This window comes from Capricornis sumatraensis, chromosome 6, assembly GCF_032405125.1.
Source record: "Capricornis sumatraensis isolate serow.1 chromosome 6, serow.2, whole genome shotgun sequence".
NCBI classification, from domain to species: Eukaryota; Metazoa; Chordata; class Mammalia; order Artiodactyla; family Bovidae; genus Capricornis; species Capricornis sumatraensis.
In genome coordinates, this window is record NC_091074.1 from 111,284,349 (window position 1) to 111,304,569 (window position 20,221).

Genomic DNA, 20,221 nt, shown 5'->3' on the forward strand with positions numbered 1-20,221 from the left:
TAGGCTGCAGTCCATGGGGTCGCACAGAGTCGGACACGACTGCAGTGACTTAGCAGCAGCAGCAGCCACTGCCCTTGATTTCCCGGCCTCATTGCCTAAATAAGTCCCTTCTTTTCTCGGACGATGCCTGGAGGATGGTGTCTGGTGGGTGAGGACTTTGGCCTTGTCATGTTTGGAAAACTTTTTGCCTTCATGTTTTACTTATAATAAGATTTCCACTAAGCCTTAAAACAGACAGAAGATTCTCCATTTGATTCCTGGCTCTTCTTCCACCTTTGTCCAAAGTTAGAGAGCATCACCTATGAGAAATGTCATCTGAAAGGATTAAGAAACTAGAAGCTTTTCTGAGTCCTTCGTGCCTCCCTTTTATTTCCGAAGTGCTTCAGATTCCCATTACCTGCTCTGCAGCTGCTTGGTCGGTGGACACCCGAGCCTTCTTCAAGAGCTGTCGAAGTTTGTCCAATTCCTCCTGGTGTGATTTGCGAATTTCGTCTATCTCCTCCTCAGCCTGGCATCGCTCTTGAGCTGACTTCTTTTTCCTTTCTGAGAGGTTCTTAGGAACAAGAGAACCGTCATCAGTTCTAGTTGTTTGAAGAAAATAAATGGAGATGGTGATGGTGGTGGCAGTTACTAACATCACTGGGTCCTTACTTCGTTAATGATAACAATTCATTTTTTCATTTAGTTTCCCCAATATATTTAACATTCTCGACTACTGGCAGAAAAAAAATACCAAAACTGCAACAAGAAGGTAAACTAGAAGAGCTTTATCTACCACTGTATTAAGAGATGAGGAACATCTTAACAGTGGTAGGTGTACAGGGAAATAAGATACTTTCATAATCTGCTGGTAAGAAAGTCACAATTCTGTGACAGGACCTTCAAAATACATACACACACCCAGAAACTGCACAAATTAGACTTTATTTTAAGGAAGCAGTAGATCATAAAGATTATGTGTTACAAGGATGGTCACTGTAGGAGTATCGAGAACAATGGAAAATGGAAACAGCCCTCACAATCAGAAAGAACTTTTTTTAAAAAACCTGATAAAATTATGGAAGAAACAAAGTACAGACCAAGATTTATCCTCTAAAAGGGCACTAGGCAAAAGGGCTTTACTAGAGAGTTTTATTAAAAGCACAGAAACAGGACACTCTTTTAAAATCTAAACTGTACCAAAATATAGAAAAAGATAGAAATGTTCCCAATTTGTTCAATGGGGCTAGTATTATCCTAGTGTTAAAATTTATAAAAGAACAAAAGATACCATTAAATAAGGTTAAAAAACATCAAACTAGAAAAATATTTGTAACATCTATGACTGACAAAGGATTAGCACTTTAATAGTGTTTATAACAGAGGAAATACAAATAGGTGTTAAGTATATGAAAGCTTTACTACTAACAAAAATACTCCTAAAGACAAACTAAGCATATTTCACCTATCATGAAAGACTGTAAAAATTTATACAGGCAGAGTTGGAAGAATAATGGAGAAATAGGCTTACTTACATAGTGCTGGAAATGTAAGCTAACATACGTTTCAGGATAATCTGGCGATATTTATTTTAAAAATTTAACTGTTGAGAATTTTCTCTGATGCAGCAATTCAAATTCAAGCAATCCATTTTATGGAAATGCTCAAATGAATTTGCAAAAATTCATTTAGTACATATAGTACAAAGATATCCATGAAAGCAATGTTTGAAACAGTGAAAAGTCAGAAACAGAAATACCCATCAACAGGTGAATAGTTAAATATAATTATGGTATAGCCTTGCAGCAGCCTACTATGTAGTAGTTACAAAGAATGAGAAAGCACTCATTCTTCTTAGTATAATGGCCACAATACAATCTTAAAAGTATTAAACATGACCACATTATTATTAAAAATGTTATCAGTGTACACATATATACATATACTTTATACATACACATATGCATGCCATGTGCATTATATATTATACACAGAGAACAATCTGGAAGAATAATCATACATTTTTTTATAGTTTTTGCCTCTAGTGTAGAGAAGAGGAAAACATAAATTTCATTTTTTATTTTATATTTTTCTGTATTATTTGTATGTTACAGTGAGCACACGCTACAGTACTTTTTAAATGGAAAATAATAATGTTTGTGAAACAGCCCACTCTGGCCACCTGGGTACAACAGAGAAACTTCAGATGGAGAGCATACCTTTTCCAGAGACTCCTTCTCAGTTCGCAGGTCAGTCAGCTCCTCCTCCAGGGAGGCCACCCTGAGTTCCAGCTGTCTCCGGCTTTGCTTTTCACTCTTGAATTTGGACTGCACTTGCTGGGAGGTTTCTTGGAGCTCTGAGATGTGACAGCACAAAGGCCTGGCTGTAGAACCAGAGCTGCCGTGGGCCGTACGGCATCCTGACAGCTCCTTCAAAACTGCGTTCTCTCGTCTTCCAGCCCTCCCACACGAGCCTCTTCCACGCACTTCTTCCAGCATCACCTCACTGACCAGCAACAGGCTTATCAAGCCATGAACTGACTCACTGACTTCCACACCCATCCATATTTATCTCTGTACCTACAGGTCACCTCCGACACACACAAAATGGAAGAGAAGTGTACCAAGCAGTCAGAGATCACCCCTGACATCTATCAGTCCTTCAATTCCATGTCAGTCATCATCTCAACACACTGGACTCAACACATTGACATCTTTGTTTAGTAGCGGTCCAGGCCCTTTCTCAATGCCTGGTAAGATATTCTCAACTTTCTTGGTAGCTGGGACATTCTATCAATAGTCTGTTTTCTAAACATTCCTTCTCAAATAAAGCTATTTGGAATATTTCTTTAAAATGTAATCTATCAAACAACAAGGTCCTACTGTATGGCACAGAGGGACATCTGTGCCATAGGGGTAATATCCCTATGATAAACCATAATGGAAAAGATTTTTAAAAAAATATATATATATGTATAACTGAATCACTCTGCTATATAGTAGTAATTAACATAATACTATAAAACACTGTAAATCAACTATACTTCAATAAGAAAATAGTAACAATTTTTAAAATGTAATGCGAGTAGGGAGGCGGGCGGAAAAAAAAACAAAAAATAAATAAAAATAAATAAAATAAAATAAAAATAAAATGTAATGCATCAAAATTAATTTTCTTGGAAAACTTTTGAGACCTTTATGGTACCCTTAAGGTAACTGTCACAGGGCACTGTGAAAACAGAAAAGAAGATATCAGTATGACATTTGAATCTAAGATTTTCCTTCAAGTTTGCTCATGTGATGCTCTAAGAAGGAAAGGACTTATCTTCAAGGTATCACTTCACCAACTGACATGAGTGTTTTTTAGCTCTCTTTTTGGGCAAGTGAATTTTGTTTCTTCCTAAAACTGTTGCTGATCTTGCCATACCTGGCCTACTGGTCCCATCTGTGCCTTCTACATTTATTTTTACACAAGGTGGTGGATGAATCAACATGCCAGTCTTCACAAATCTGCTATTCACCATGTCTCGAGCAGCACCTTTGTGCCAGGCACTGAACTAGTACTAAGGGAAGGACTTCACAAAGATGAGCAAGGCAGCATATTTGCCCTTCAGAGGCTTGCATTATAGAAGGGAAAACAGACACACAAGTAGTGCTGATCAAAGGCTAACTCTGAAAATGGTCATAATAATGTACTCAGAGATGCAAGATTTCAAAGGAGATCAAATATTCTAGGGACAAAAAAAAGGGTGAAGTTTCTGAAAGAGGCAGTTTTTGGAGAGAACTGGAGGTAAATCTTGGTGATGGTGGGCACACCACAAGTCTGGAGAACAGTATTGATAAAAAGCAAGACAAATACAGGATGTGCTGAAGCAGCAGGCTGGCTAGTATGCCCAGAGCTATGATGAATTAAGCAATATAATAGGAAATAAGCCAAGGTGAAGGGGCCTTGAGTGCCAGGCTGAAAGACTGCAATCCATCCTCTAGGAAAGAGGCAACCAATGCAGGAAGCACCTTCTTCTCAAGCCTCTACTGAGTCACAAGTTAGAGGAACCCCTCAGTTAGATTAGTCACAAGTTAGATTCTCTCTTCAGGGCCTATGAGGCCAATCCTAAGTACCAAAGATACTGAACACTTGACCAAACAAAGCAGAACTGTGGCCACTTAGTGGCCACTAAATGGAAGGTCAGTTCTCTTGTCATTTATGTCAAACAATCATGTAGGTTTATACTGGTTCACCTTAATTTTTGGCTTCATCCTTCATAACCTTCATGAGCCTTCTGTCCAATGGACCGAGAAGAAGGAAACAGTGTAATTCCTTACGCTTACTTGGTCACAGTCCCAGCCCCCTCCACAAGGGCATACCCGAGAGCTCTGCCTGCAGCTGGACGAGCTGGCCCCTGAGGAGATCTGTCTCCTTCACGCTCTCTGTGAGCTGGACCTGCAGCTCTGTTTCTTTCTTTTGGTGGGCCGTCATTTTCAGGTGCAGATGAGAGACCTGTGCGGTGGCAGCAGCTAGCTCCTCCGTCACCTTGGCCTGAAAAGCGACAAAGTATGACATCACTTTAAACATGCTGATGCCCAACCTCACATACGCTGTGCTGGCTGAACTGGTAGGAAGAGAGCTAAGGCCACCTTCAACCTGCATTGAATCAAAATCAAGCCCTCATATGTGCAAGGTTTCTGACCCGGGAATTACCTTGTAAAAATAGTATTCTTGCCATTTTCTAGTTTTCCTATAAAGGACAATCTTTTTTTAAAAAAAAAAAAAAGAAGAAGAAAAGAGTATTTTAAATTTTAAATTGAATGCTTTCAATGTCAATGCACTTCTCAGTCTATAACTTCTCCTGAGCACTGCGGTACTAATGGTACTATAAAGATCAGTTATGTCAGAGTAACTGTGTTGGGGGTTTTTGGAAGAAGAGTGGTAATAAAAGAAAGGAACACGCCAACTTCTTTGGCTGCTCAATGCATTTTAAACAGTGCTCGTCCTGGCCACACAGGAGCTAAATATTCTCAAGTTACATTCGATGAAACCAAAATGACACCCTGGAAAAATCGTCTACTATGTTTTGTGTATTAAGGGTGATGATGGAAACGAAAGGATGGTCAGTGAAAAGGAATGGTAAACAAATGACAAATACCACATTCATTTCACCTGAGCTGACGAGCTCCTGTAAAAACAGGACAGGAAAGGCAGTGTGTGATGGCTCCGAAGGTTGTGACTTCCGGACAGCAGGGTGTATCTGGGCTTGGACCATCTTTCCACAGTGTATTGCTACCACCATTCCTCCTCCCTAGACCACTGTACTTCACATGCTTTTCTACCGCTGACTATTTTCTTGGTATCACTTGTCCCTTCTTAGGGTTGTCACTGTGCCCACCTCACTTTTAAACTTCATTCCAAAGCCTTTATCAGTTTTCTAGCTTACATTTAAAATCTGATATTTTGGCTCTCTTAAAGGTGGAGGAAATTAAAAAAATTGTACACAAAATAAGAAGAAATAGGTTATGAATGAGCATCTGAGTGTCCACGGGCAAAGGCTCTCTCTCTGGCCAAACTTCAAGTCAGGACCTCAGAGCACTCAGCCTTGGTCTCCCCACCCTGTCTTTGGCTTGACCAGCCCAGTCTTAGCAAGAATCCTGCTATGTAAGGTTAGAGAGAATCTCTACCCCTGATATCTGATCACAGCTCTTTATCCCAATCTTTACTATTTAAGTCCTTGGCCTGTCGTTAGCAAGAATCCCCCTTCCTATGATTCTCCTCTTAGTAATTTTCCATCCACTGACCCTCTCACTCTGCTCCTTGGCTGTAAATTCCCTGCTTTCTCTCTTGCCCTTCTTGTGTTTAGAGTTGAGCTCAATCTTTCGTACCTATTGCAACAGTCTTGATTTCTGGCTGTGCCTTGTGACTTGTGGGATTTCAGTTCCCCAACCAGAGACTGAACCCAGGACACAGCAGTAAAAGCCCAGAATCCTAACCCCGAGGCCACCATAGAACTCTCATCTATACCAACACTCTTGAACAAAAGTCTCCCTTACTGTTTTAGTAAGCGTCAGAATAAATTTTTTAACAACATCCTTCAGAGTGAGCTCTAAGATACTTATTTTTTCTGTTCAGCAGCCTTACGTTTTCATCTGTTAAACACAGAGGACAAGGGCAGCTTGAATTTCCAGACAGAAGAGGGTTTTCATCTGCCACAAGTAGAATAGAAGTTTTACTCACTGTCCTATAAGTGGCCTGGTAGAAAATGAACTAACACAATGCTCAGAGAGCTCCATATTCACCATAGCTCCAGAGTTCACTAATATCAGCGTGAAGACCATTCACATAGCACCTCGGAGCAGCTAAGACCACGGGAGGGGACAAATTCCAGAGGAGAGGCAGTGCTCACGCTCACCAAGAACAAGCAGAATCGAAGATCACTCAAAAGCTCTTGACCCAGGCCCTAACAGAGAAAGGCCTCTTACAAGCAAGAAAAGTAATACTCTCTCCCAAACACACACATAGTGAAAACCGTGAAGGGATGAATGATATGTATAAAAATTATCTTTGAGTGTGGGGCTTCCCAGATGGCTCAGTGGCAAAGAATTCACCTGCCAATGCAGAAGATGAAGGAGACGTGGGTTTGATCCCTGGGCCAGGAAGATCCCTTGGGAATAGGAGATGGCAACGGATTCCAGTCTTCTTGCCTGGAAAATCCCATGGACTGCGGAGCCTGGTAGGCTATAGTCCATGGGGTTGCGAAGAGTCTTAGCACAAGGGCATCTTTGAGTGGGAGGACCATTAATGAGTTATGTTTTATGCTCACTTATCTGTATTTCCTGGAAGAAACAGATGCAATGTTTGTAATCAGAAAGAAATGTGTGAATCTATATAAATTTATATATGTATGTGCATCTGTGTGCACATGTGTGTGGGTATGTAAATTATGATTGTTTTAAGTAAGGGTCTGCAATATCAAGTGAGAAAGGAAAATATCAAAAACCTACACAGTGGATAGGACAGCTCCCTGGTTCGCACTGGGGATCAAATTCCACCGCTGACATGGAGAGCTGGGAAAAGAAAGCCATGACAAGAAAGAACCAAGAATTCAGAAAAACAAGGGAAAAAGCATTCGGGATGGAGGAGGAACATGGTACTGAAGAAAGATGGCCATCTGGCAAAGGGAAAAGGACACAGCTGGCTGCAGGTGAGACCCCAGGCAAGACTTTTACTCTACCTGGGCCTCAGCTTACTCTTCTGAAAAAGAACAGCAAACTAGATGAATGTAACTTCTCTCCAGTTTTAACCATTATTCCATGGTTTTTTGTGGAAATATTAATACTGCCGTAGAGAAAAATAATTTGATTTACCAAATATTCATTGAGCATATAACCATAGGTTTCTGAACTGTGCTTGCAGGCAGAGAAGTACCTCCAAGCATGAAAGGACCTTGATTATTTCCATTTAAGAGGAGAGATATCACAGGGAAGACAAGTAAGAAATGGATCAAAAGAAAAATGGGAGCGTCGAGGCTTGGTAAGTTTCACTGGAATAAAGGAGACCAAGTGAAGCATGTATATGGCACCTGACTCATCAAGAATATCAAGGCTATCTCCTGCCATTCGGCCCAGGAGATGTCTTCAAACAGATCTGTGTAAAGCCTGGTGCCTAGGACAGAGGAGGTGATTGACAGGTGAAGAGGGTGGCAGAGGATGAGATGGTTAGATAGCATCACTGACTCAATGGACAGGCATTTGAGCAAATTTCAGGAGATAGTAAAGGACAGGGAAGTCTGGTATTCCAGTCCACAGGGCCACAAAGAGTCAGACATGACTTAGCGACCGAACAACAACAACAGGTAGTACTGCTTTTGTTATTATCACTACCGTTTTGGCTATTATAAGTAGAGCACTGACCAGGTTCATGTATCGTACCAGACCCTTTTGGAGTTTATCAATAAACATTTGGGTGCATTAGTTAGCTAATTCAGGGGATTGGCAAGTTATCACCTGCAGGTCAAACTGGCTTGGTGTCTATGTTTGTGAATAAAGTTTGACTGGAATACATACACACACGCATACATACCACTGATACTCAGCATGGGAGCCACACAGTAAGCTTGCTAAAAACCAAAGTGTGGCAGCTGCCACCTCCACAGTGGCAAAAGAAATCACTGATAAGAGCAGGGCCTCCTACCTGGCTCTGTCTCAGAATCAAGGGGAGCTTTTAAAAAGTTCAGATTCAGAGCTCAACTAGAAATGTTGGATTAGAATCTCAAGGTGAAGCTTACACATGTATATTTTTGGTCAAGCTCCCTAAGTGAATTTGAGGCAGCCAAACCAGTATTTGGGAACCACTGATCTAGAGCAAGTTATGTAATGAACTGTAGACCTGAATAATAGTTAACAGCCACAACAAATAAGATATGTGGCTGCCTTGTTAGGAAAGAGAGAGCAAACAAAAGTAGATGAAAGAGAAATAGTAAAAAAGTAGACTTCATGGGGAGTGGGGATCCAGGCTTTGGGACTCAGCCACGACAAACAAACGGCGGTGTCAAGGAGCAGTGGGAAAGATTCAGGGTCAAGACTGGACTCGGCAAAACATGGCTTATCTGAGGATAAGGTGTCCGCTTGTAAATTATTATTATTACTACTTGACTGGATACTAGCTAAGAAAACATAAAGAATAACAGCCATGAGACCCAAGAAAGGTCTTGTCATTACCAGAATGTGAAAAAGTGTGTAAAGTTATAAAGTGCATCCTACTTAACTTTTTGTGTTTTAAAAAAATATTCAAATACAAAATATAAGCTACCACCCTGCTTATTTAACTTCTATGCAGAGTACATCATGAGAAACGCTGGACTGGAAGAAACACAAGCTGGAATCAAGATTGCCCGGAGAAATATCAATAACCTCAGATATGTAGATGACACCACCCTTATGGCAGAAAGTGAAGAGGAGCTAAAAAGCCTCTTGATGAAAGTGAAAGAGGAGAGTGAAAAAGTTGGCTTAAAGCTCAACATTCAGAAAACGAAGATCATGGCATCTGGTCCCATCACTTCATGGGAAATAGATGGGGAGACAGTGGAAACAGTGTCAGACTTTATTTTTTTGGGCTCCAAAATCACTGCAGATGGTGACTACAGCCAGGAAATTAAAAGATGCTTACTCCTTGGAAGAAAAGTTATGACCAATCTAGATAGCATATTCCAAAGCAGAGACATTACTTTGCCGACTAAGGTCCGTCTAGTCAAGGCTGTGGTTTTTCCTGTGGTCATGTATGGATGTGAGAGTTGGACTGTGAAGAAGGCTGAGCACCGAAGAATTGATGCTTTTGAACTGTGGTGTTGGAGAAGACTCTTGAGAGTCCCTTGGACTGCAAGGAGATCCAACCAGTCCATTCTGAAGGAGATCAACCCTGGGATTTCTTTGGAAGGAATGATGCTAAAGCTGAAGCTCCAGTACTTTGGCCACCTCATGAAAAGAGTTGACTCATTGGAAAAGACTCTGATGCTGAGAAGTACTGGGGGCAGGAGGAGAAGGGGACAACCGAGGATGAGATGGCTGGATGGCATCACGGACTTGATGGACGTGAGTCTGAGTGAACTCCAGGAGATGGTGATGGACATGGAGGCCTGGCGTGCTGCGATTCATGGGGTCGCAAAGAGTCGGACACGACTGAGCGACTGAACTGAACTGAACTGAACTGAACTGAAACCTCTGAAAAAAATAGCAGATGAAGGGTTGCAATCTCCCAGCTGATGAGGGAGAGGCCAAACAGGAAGGAATTCATTCCAGATAAACAGTGTCACTGAAGCAAAGATAGGAGGAATGGGGCTTCCAAACCAGTCTTCCTCAATGCAAGACCCTCAGCTACTTCAGAAACAGGTCAAAATACATAATTCTGAGCTGACTGAAGTCAAACAGCAGTACTTTAAGATGCTCTGGCAGACACAGATGAAGAATTGCTTACTTAAACCATCTCAAACTTCAAAATAAATATGTGTTACGTGGCGTAACAGAAACTTGCTGACTTTTTCAGCAGAATAGGATTCCTTTCTAATAAACTGTGTGAATCCTCACCTTAACCAAATTACTAAGATCAGTGATTGCTTCTAAGTCAACTAACTGTAACGTATTTAAAAAACAGAAATCTGGATGGTGGATATATTAAAAATCCGCTGGGAGATTTCTAGTTCTCTTCCCGACAAGGGCAAAAATTCTGCTCAAAAGCAGACTGGTGAGTACGTATAGAGGACACACTCCTTGCCTCTACACATCCTGACTCGGGCTTCTCTCTCCCCAGTTTCTTTACCTTCTCTTGCTCAGCATGCAAAACTCTTGCCTGTGTGTTTTCTGTGGCAGTCTGAAGAGAGTTGTTCCTCTTCTCCATCATCAGGTTACTCTGCTCAACATACCTGTGAAATAAGGAGGGAAAAGAAAACATGGATCGGCGCTCCACGCAGAGCAGGCACAACCCAGTGTGCAGCCGAGCGCTGGTCTGCTCCTGCATCAGCAGCAATCCCAAAGCAGTTTCCTTTCCTAAGATCTGCAGTAATCAAGTTTGGAGGCAGGAACCTGGGCCCAGGGCTGAACTGCCTTGTATGTGTAGAATAAAGAGGAGAGGAATTCGATCCGGTGTAGTGAGGGGAAATGAGAGAAGAGATAGGAATATGAAGGCTGCAAGGAAGGAAGAGAAGAAAACCAATTCCCTCTCCTCCATGTGGGAGATAAGGGACACTGAACAAGAGAAATATGGGAAAACAGTATTTCTAAAATGAAATGCTATATGCTGTGACATGTTCCCCTGACCACTCCTCCAAAATTCTTTTTCAGAAGGATCTAGAAAAATTACAGTGTTTGGGTTTATGTGGAAATCTGTGAAGTTCTGGTTGATAAAACAGTCCACACAGAAGACAGAAGAGCTGACAATGAGTTTTCTAGGCATTAACACTACTTTTACACATGAGGAAACTAGAGCCAGAAGGAATAAACAGAATGCCCAAAGCCACAGAACAAACGAGGAGCAGAGCATGGACTCAAACCCAGGTCTGTTTTCTGTCGCAGGCTCCTGAAATCCCTCTCCGTCACCAAGAAGTCATCCATGCGACGGGCAGGAAGCAGAAAAGAGAGGAAACATACATAACCCCCCTGAACAAACACGTTCACTGAACTCAGGCATTTACAAGCTAAACGCTTTTCTCTTCATCCTAGCCAGTGCCCCATACCTGTCATTACCTCTGATTTCGTTCAATTAGTTCACTAATCTTGTCATTCTGTTCTTCTATCCGACTGCTCTTTTCAAGGATCTCTTGCTTCAACCTTTCATTTTCCTAAATTCAAAAATATGTGATGTGTAAAACTGAAGTTTTTAAGAGAAAAGCATCAGATAAAAGGGAATCAACTTGAACTGATGGGTGATACTGTTAAAAAAATCTAGAACTTCTGTCCAGATAAATATAAATACTTACAACAACATATCAAATTCTACTTGATGGATACAAATCACTAAACATATAAATGGCTATAAAGTGAAGTGAATTTTTGGTATATGGTCAAAAAAGAAATGCTTCCTTCTGATTACAGAGTGATAAGTCACTTGGACTAGATTAAGCCACAATGGATTTTCCAGAATTTCCCAATTCCGTGGGGCGTGAGTATTTATTACACGCTCTTATTCCTGGAGTGGAGGTTTTAAAGAAAGTACATCTCCAGACAGAGCACGGGAAGATTCCCAGGCTGAGACCACTCTCACCTGAATAATCCGTTGTATGTTACTCATAATCATGCTTGTTTCCATGGTCACTGACATGCTGGGAATGAGCAGGGAATTGCCAGCACTATGCTTCTGTAACTCTTCAACCTATAAAATGAGTACCAGAAAAGTCTTTAAAATTTCATTAAAATTAATGAATTAAATGAATTAATTTCATTAAAATTAATTTTCATTTTAATGAAATTTTTGCAAGGAGAAATACAATGTATCCAAGATCTGACCACTGAGAGGGTTAATAAGTTTCTGAGACAATCTCTAGTGTAAGCAGGAGTTTTCTTCTGCTAACTGCATCCCTAAATAAAACAACTCTTTTGGGAAATAACTACTAACCACTATCAATATGGGGCTTCACAGGTAGCTCAGTGGTAAACAATTTGCCTGCGATGAAGGAGACGCAGGTTCAGTCCCTGGGTGGAGAAGATCTCTTGGAGAAGGGAATAGCAACCCACGCCAGTATTCTTGCCCGGAGAATCCCAAGGACAGAAGAGCCTGGCAGGTTACAGTTCATAGGGTCACAAAGAGTTGGACACAACTGAGTGACTGAGCACGCACTATGAATACAGAAACCAAGAAAGAGTGTGCCTATCGTGCTGGTGGCTCCCTTTTCGCACTCCCTCTTTATACCCCCACTTTATTTTCTTTGGATGCACCATGCACGGCTTTCCAGATCTTAGTTCCCCAACAAGGGACTGAATCAGTGAAAGCAATGATTCCTAACTGCTGGACCACCAGGGAATTCACTTTATGCCCCTACTTTCAAAATGAGATGACTCCGTTACCTTAGTCATTAGATGATCCATTTTATCGGCCACTTTGCTGACTGCCATCCGAATTTCAGTGTTATGTTGCCGGGCTTCAGTCATGAGAAATGAAGCCATGTCACCTGATCCTAAATAGACAAAAGCCAAGAAGAAACTTATGAAACTGTAACAGAGGATACTGAATGAGGAAAAACCAACAGCTCTATCAGCAGAGGAAAGAAAGAAATGAACATTTCCAAAGACTAGGAAAGGCTGGCAGTGAGTCGCACTGTCAGGAGAAGATGGAGCAGCGGTAAAGGTCAAAGGGCTCCAAAGCTAACAATAACCACGATGCGCTCCTGCGGCATGCAACCAGCGGTACAGTCTGGTTCCAGGGCACACGTGGGGGCATGAGCAGCTCAGATTGCTTCTCCATTCACCCAACTGCATGCAGGGCATTGGACCAGGTACCAGGGATACAGCAATGAGTGAAACACGGTTCCTGCCCTTGATAAGCTCAGTCTGGTGAGGAGACTCACAAGTGAACAGATCACTATAACAGACTGTTGTAAGTGCAAAGAATGAACCATGTACCAGGTTACAAGGTACAAAAAGGAGCACAGAGAACAGCAGCATTAACTTTTTAGTGACACATATACATTTACATCTCTGGAAGGAGAGGAGGGAGGGATGGCAAGAAGGAAGGCTTCTCAGAAGAGATTACAGATTTAGTTACTCGAGTGACTGCTTCCTAAGGTCAAGGGGGTTTAAAGATGGAAGACAGTAAAGTTTCATTTCATACTCTTTTGTGTTGACTTTTTATAAAAGTATATTCTTTTCACAACTTTAAAATTATAACAAAGTAGCTTTCATATGAGATATTAAACAGTCATGCTTTCTCCCAATTTCCTCTGATATTTTCCTCTTTTACTATCTACTAAGAACTCTACAAAGCAACTCTGAGAGAGGAATTTAAAGGGCTGGCAGGAAAAAAATGCAAGAAACAAAACACCAGTCAGAAGGGCTTTGAGGGGGATACTGGAAATGTTCTAAAGTTGGATCATGGTGATGTCTGCACAACTGTGTAAACAAAGTCATTGAATTGTACACTTATAACCAGTGAACTGGGGAGCTGGATGATAAGACACGGAGGAGTCGGTGGATGCGGGGTACTTTTCTCTCCATCGATTCATTAGGGATACATCTTCAGATATAGAGGGTCTCACAGAGCACCAGCTGACAGCGGACAGGAGTCCCTGGCCACCAGAAAGGAACATACGGATCCACATAAAACTCGCAAAGGTCAGGGTTTCAGAGAGTGCCTGTTCCAGGAACCTCCTTCCAGAGTGATGGCCAGGCATGACCCAACTTCCAGTCTACCCATAATGGACATGTAGCATGCACAAGAAATCAATCCTTATTACATTTTTAAAAAGAAAGGAAAAAAACTAGTGAACTCCATGGTATGTAAGTCATACCTCAACTAAGCTGCTTAAAAAAGAAAAGACAAAAAGGGCAGAGATCTACTGGAGTCAAAATGAGAAAGGATGGGAGACGGGGAAGCCCAGCAAGAGCAGAAGATGGAAATGCCTACCTTGAAAATGAGGAGGCTGCGAGAGTGGTGCAGGGTACAAGGGCCGAACGGGCTGCAGCTGGGAAGCAACAGCTGGTGCCTGGGGGTAAGCGTAGGCCTGCACACCTGCATAGGGCTGAGAAGAGGCCAAATTACAGCCGGTTTACAAAACATTCATCTCTCTTTTCTGCTTAGTTTGTCTTTGATGGAATAAGGTAGGTAAACTGGATGGAGACTCAAACATATTGAAGCTGGCGATGGATAGACCAGGGTTTGGTATTGGACAGTAACTGCAGCAGGAGAGGAATGATGTAATTCAGTGATGCCAGTCACTAATGCCCTACGGGCATCTCAGGTTACTCCCCAGTCCTCTTGTGATGATTTAATTCAGTAGGAATTCATCCCTCAGCCATTGGGCCAATAGATGGTCTGAGACATTGTCAAACTAAGCAAACTCTACTTGGTTTCATTCAAGTAAAAAAAGAGGCGTTCTGATTCCAAACTAAATCCACTAGTTTCCAAAGGATGCCTCTGCCTAGCTAGATTCTGATGTTTATCTGTATGACCAAGCGCTCTCATTTTCCTCTAAGCCTCTGTCACCTCAACAATTAAATGAAAATAACAATACCACTTCTTATGGTTGTTGTATGGGCTAAATGAAGTGATAGATAGCTAAAGTTCCTAACTCCCTGGTAAGTAAGTACCGGAAGACAATTAATGTACAATAAACAGCAGCTGTCATTTTAATAATGATGGTTATTCGTCCTTGAATTAAGGAAATCCAGCTCATTTCCAGGGACAGGTATAACTACCCATCCATTACTAAAAAAGAATCTTAGTATACAAGATATAACTCTCCATTAGGTCCATTCGTGAGTGAGAGAGGGCAAGCTAGGACTTTCCTCATTTCTGATGCACCCTTACTAATGAGGCATTGCCTGACCACCACTGCTCTGACCCCTTCCCCCTCACCCCCCTGCATCCGACATGAAGAATCACCAAAGAAGAGAGAGTCTTTTATCATGGGGAGTTAAGTCTTATCCATCAAATGTGTTGGGCAAAAGAAAGAGTCTACTGTCCTGGCAAACTGTCAGCAGAGGCACACAGGCTGTTGCCACTGCTTCCTATGAAACAGAAAAAAAAAAACAACCCCTACTGTTAAGAGCTCACCTCTGGAGGAGAACTAAACAATTCGAGTTCAGCTGTATTTGTATACAGCCTCCCCCACTGCCCCTCCACCACAACCATTCTACTGAGTGTAGAGCAGAATCTTAGCCTATCAGCTCTGATAGAGAAGAACACAAAAGACTTGAATATATGTCTCTAAATTAGACATGTGTGAAAAGGAAGGGAAACAAACATCAGTTGGGCTTTCACTATGTGTCAGGCCTTGTACCAGGTGTTTTGCTGGTTCTCACATTTAATCTTGACAACCTGTAAGGCAGGTAATCCTTTGCTTGTTTAGACATGCAAAAGTGGTGGTTCAGGAAGGGGAACAATTTTAAGCTCTGAGGGGAACTGCTGCTGTACAAATTGAGCAAAAAGAGAAAAAGAGACTGAAAAGAACAATAATAAATGAGAGCATATAACTGACGTGGTTAAAAAATGTTACCTGAAAGGACTGGGCATTTCCAGATACAGCTGAGTGGGAATCAAGAGATGCAACTTGCATCAAAGCAGCAGATGGTGTTTGGAGACCAGAAACAGACGGCTGAGGTGCTAAGATAGAACAAAAAGTTTTCACTGTTAAACCTACTCCCCACTTCTTGGTACAAGTCCGGACTATCACCTTACATACCATCACCCTTCACACTTGACCACTTGTCTCACCTAATTCTCCTAAAGCCAGACCTCCTGGATCTCAGCAAGTAGGATTTAAACCTACTGAGCTAGTGAAAGGAAACTGGGTGTTTTCGGGCGCACGAGATTCAGACCTATGACCCCATCAGCTGACAGGAAGTGCAGAATTACACACAGGGAGATGGCTCATCAGCTGAGTGCCAGTTTCCAAAACTGAGAATGCAACACAGCAGAAGACACAGCAGGCAGACCAGATACATCTCAGGTCTGACCATGCCCTAGCCAGGGACAGTCTGGGAAGTTTTATACTCTAGTCCTGTTCTCAGTACTAAAACAATACAGCCTAACATTTTAGAGTACAGTGATGATAATTTTGGTACCAACTCAATTTAAGGCCACAGAGCCTCAGAGGGATTCCTTACCTTGTGAGGTCATCTGTGGAAGCACCGGATGGGCTGGCTGAAGAGAGGGCTGGACGGATGGGGTCACCAAGGGCTGCCCAGCTCCTCGAGGACCATTCACATCCTACAACAGGCATGAGCATTTTGGTTATTACATCTATGGGTCCTTAGCTGAAAACTGAGACCGACTGTCCACCCTAAACCTGCTTACAACCAGTGTTATAGACCAAAAAAAAAAAAAAAGAGGAAGGAAAGGTAAGCAGAAAGGCACGAATTTAAGGCATGGGCTCTGGGAGGAAGGCACTCTATTATGTACCAGAGTAGGATCTCTCTCCCTGTAAGTTATCTCAAATAATTATAGTTAAATTTCCAGTGTACATTGATGATGTTATTTTATCTGAAGCAGCTAGAGTGACTGCTCTCCATAATGAATCATTTTCCAAACCAGCAGCTACCTTAAGACTGACCTAGTCTGCTTCCACAGAATTAGGGCCTCTCACAAGGAACCCCAGGGAGTAATGCAGCCTTTCTCTTCTGCCAAATAACCTCCACAGACCTCAAGGTACTCACAGAAAATGACACACAGTAGGATTCACTGTGCTCATTACCAGGCTATTTTTTGACAATATAGTTTTAGAGTGTTTTCCCATCATTCTTTTTCTTCATAAAAGCAAAGCGATGCTGGTCCTATTGTAATTCTAAATAAAGTTAACATTGCACGGAGCATGGCTTCAATCACCAGTCAAGGAACTAAGATCCTGTATGGCATACAAAGTGGCCAAAAAAAAAAAAAGAATGTCTAAACAAACTTAATGTATAGACATCTTCCTGATTCACACGAAGAAACAAGAAACTTGAGGCACAATATACAGTGACTGTGAGTGACTGTGATCTGCTAAGCTACAGTAGTTCAAGGGCTGAAATCTCTTCGACATTCTTTTACTTTAGAACTTCCTCTTATCTCCTGAAATTCTCAGAAATGTATTATGCATTTCTGGAAAAGCACCCCAGGTTTACATGATTATACAAATCAACCTGAACGTCTAACAACAGAATGAAAGGAATTATGATAAATCAATATAACAGAGCACTGGGTTATCTTTAAAGGTGATAAAGCTTTGCTTTATTTCTTTTTCTTATATTATTGATACGAACATAAATGTTCATGATATAATATTAAGTTCAAAAATCTGATTATAAAATGACACAAAAAGAATGCCCTTTTTGTTAAATATGTCTTATTTTTAATTTAAATTACCCTATAATAAGTAAGTAGCACTTACAAATTTTAATGAGAATATTATCTTACCCAAATTTCATTTCTAGAACCTAGATAAAAATCAATTCTATAACAGGTCCCAGAAATCTTATCTTTGTTAAAATGTTAAATCTGCACACAGCTTTTCCATGAAGAAATAAAATAAAAATATGAAAAAATAAAACTGTTCACAAATTTTTTTCTTAAGATCATCACCTTTGCTTTGCTGTACATCAATGTCAAAGAATCCTAAAAATTAATCACTGTTAAGTGTTTCAGTTCAGTTGAGAAAGCATTATTTTATTCAATAAGGAATTAACCAGTGGTTAAAGAACTTAATTGGAATTGTTACTTCTTGTCATCCACCAAATTCCAGATGGACTAAATATGAAAAAACAGATCTAAATATATAATAATAAACATTTTAAAGACACATGTAATGTTTACAATATCTGAAAGTGAGAAAGCTTTCTAAGCATATTGTCAAAAGCAAAAAACAAAGGGAAAAATTTGATAGATCTGATTGCAAGAAAATTTTTAAACTTGAAAAATCAACATTTCCCAAGAGAATCTAAGCAATTCGATCAACAAATATGACTTGAACATTCTTTATGGGTTGAGCATTATGAGGTCTAAAAGGTTTGATTTTTACTAACAATAGAGATTTCAGTAGAAAACTAAATGAACTGCTTAAAACCGCCCAGTTCTTGTGACAGATTTACAGAATTGCTTCCATTTCTCAGGGGAAGTGCTAATTATAGGAGAAACACATGTACCAACACCAACCTGTATCATTTTGACTATAAGCTCTCTAAATAACGATTCTGGTTAGAGGCAGGAAAAGCAATAATTTCAATTAAAAGAACAGAGAGGGACCTCCCTGGTGGTCCAGTGGCTAAGACTCTGCACTCCCAGTGCAAGGGGCTAGGGTTCAATCCCTGGTCAGGGTACGTCCTACATGCTGCAGACCCAGGGCAGTCAAATAAATAAATACTAAAAAAAAAAAAGGAAGACAGCAACATCTGCACTATTCATTCTAAGACAGCCAGTGGGACATACTTCAATTTCTGAATCATTAGAATCCAGCTGTGGTGGAAGAATGGGCAGCATGGGCTGGCCCATTTTAGCCATCCGAGAGATCAACTTGGCCTTGACTGTATCAGGATTCTAAAAGGAAAGGAAAGACAAAAATCACTGTAATCAAGGTTCATTACCTTTAGTCAACTCTATGTCTTTGACTCTTACGTCAAATCTTTCAGTAAGTCCCCCGTCACATCTATTGAAAGCACTTTTTCTATAAAATGAAAATTAAAGATTTCTTTCCTAGAAGCATACATGGGTCACAATTAATGAGAGTAGAAAAAATAATTCCCTACATGTTGGAATGGACAAAGTGGTTCCATCTGTATGCCTTCATTTCAATCAAGTCTCCTTACCAGGCATAAGTATTCTCACTTTACAGATGAAAAACTCAAGTACAGATTAAGGGAGGGAGGCATTTTAGATAATAATACCTTCTCAAAAGCCCAAGAGCAACTCAGTAGGTAAACATTCAGGAGAGATTTAGGGAGAGGAGTAAACAGGAACTCTGTGCTCTAAATTCAGGTTCGTTTAACACTGACTTGGCACTGATGACACGCTAGTCCCTGAGCTGGATGCCTCTGTATTCATTAACTGGTTCAAAGTGCAGTTTTCAGAGCAGTTTCTCTTATAGCCCGAAGAGTATGCAAGATAATCTAGTGAGTGTAAAATGAAATGACCATAGCCTCTATTTTAAAATTATTTATAAGCTACAGTATTATTGTTTAGTCATACAGTCGTGTCCAACTCTTTGCGACCCCGTGGACTGCAGCAAGTCAGGCTCCCCTGTCCTTCACCATCTCCCAGAGCTTGCTCAAGCTACTGTATACATAAGACATTAAACTTGCTTATAGGGAGGGACAACACTTCATATAATTTGTAAACAAATATATATTGAGAGTGTGTGCTCATCTTTTTTTTAACAGTGGAGGCACATCAGCTAAAAACGTTAGATCCCTCAAAAGAGGACTAATTATATAAACCAATATCCATACAATGGAACACTGGGATCTAACGATAAAAGAGAATGAGGACGTTTTCCATGCACTAACATGGAAAGACACTGTTAGTATAAAAAGGCAGATAATGCATATGCTATTTTTTGTGAAAGGGAGGAAATAAAATATACATTCCTACTTGCTTGTATTTGCATAAAGAAACACTGAAGGAAAACATAAGAAACTAATAAAAGCATTTACCCAAGGTGCAGGGCGGGGGGGGGAGGGGGCAGGGGGGGCGGGGGGGGGGTGGGCCATGAAATGAAACAAGGGTACATGAGGGAAGGGTTAGGAATGAAGTCTTCTCAATGTATATCCTGTTATATTGTTTTGCTAACTGTGCCCTATGAATGTAATTATATAGTCAAAGCAAAAGATAAAAACTTGGGAAATTCCCTGGCAGTCTAGGTTGGGTTTTGTCTTCCAAAGAAGGGGGTACAAGTTCGATCCCTGGTAGAGGAGCTAAGACCCCACATGCCTCGAAGGTAAAAAACCAAAACATGAAAAACAGAAATACTGTAACATATTCAATAAAGACTTTAAAAATGGTCCATATAAAAAAAATTTTTAATAAAAACTTTAATGTTAAAAGATGGTTTAAGTTTTATGTCAATATGAACCTTGTCTCA

The 20,221-nt window shown here is 40.8% G+C and overlaps 1 protein-coding gene across 1 annotated transcript in view; it reads right to left on the minus strand.

Moving 5' to 3' along the window:
- FKBP15 (FKBP prolyl isomerase family member 15) overlaps nucleotides 1-20,221 on the minus strand; it is a 61,969-nt gene that overhangs the window by 8,199 nt on the left and 33,549 nt on the right. The window contains exons 12-22 of the mRNA XM_068974035.1: nucleotides 18,574-18,681; nucleotides 16,278-16,380; nucleotides 15,668-15,774; nucleotides 14,077-14,191; nucleotides 12,522-12,631; nucleotides 11,722-11,829; nucleotides 11,205-11,299; nucleotides 10,282-10,384; nucleotides 4,344-4,515; nucleotides 2,199-2,335; nucleotides 398-553 (exon numbers count right to left, since the gene is read on the minus strand). Of these exons, the coding sequence (XP_068830136.1) occupies nucleotides 398-553; nucleotides 2,199-2,335; nucleotides 4,344-4,515; nucleotides 10,282-10,384; nucleotides 11,205-11,299; nucleotides 11,722-11,829; nucleotides 12,522-12,631; nucleotides 14,077-14,191; nucleotides 15,668-15,774; nucleotides 16,278-16,380; nucleotides 18,574-18,681 (1,314 nt within the window). The remainder of the gene's footprint in view (nucleotides 1-397; nucleotides 554-2,198; nucleotides 2,336-4,343; nucleotides 4,516-10,281; nucleotides 10,385-11,204; nucleotides 11,300-11,721; nucleotides 11,830-12,521; nucleotides 12,632-14,076; nucleotides 14,192-15,667; nucleotides 15,775-16,277; nucleotides 16,381-18,573; nucleotides 18,682-20,221) is intronic.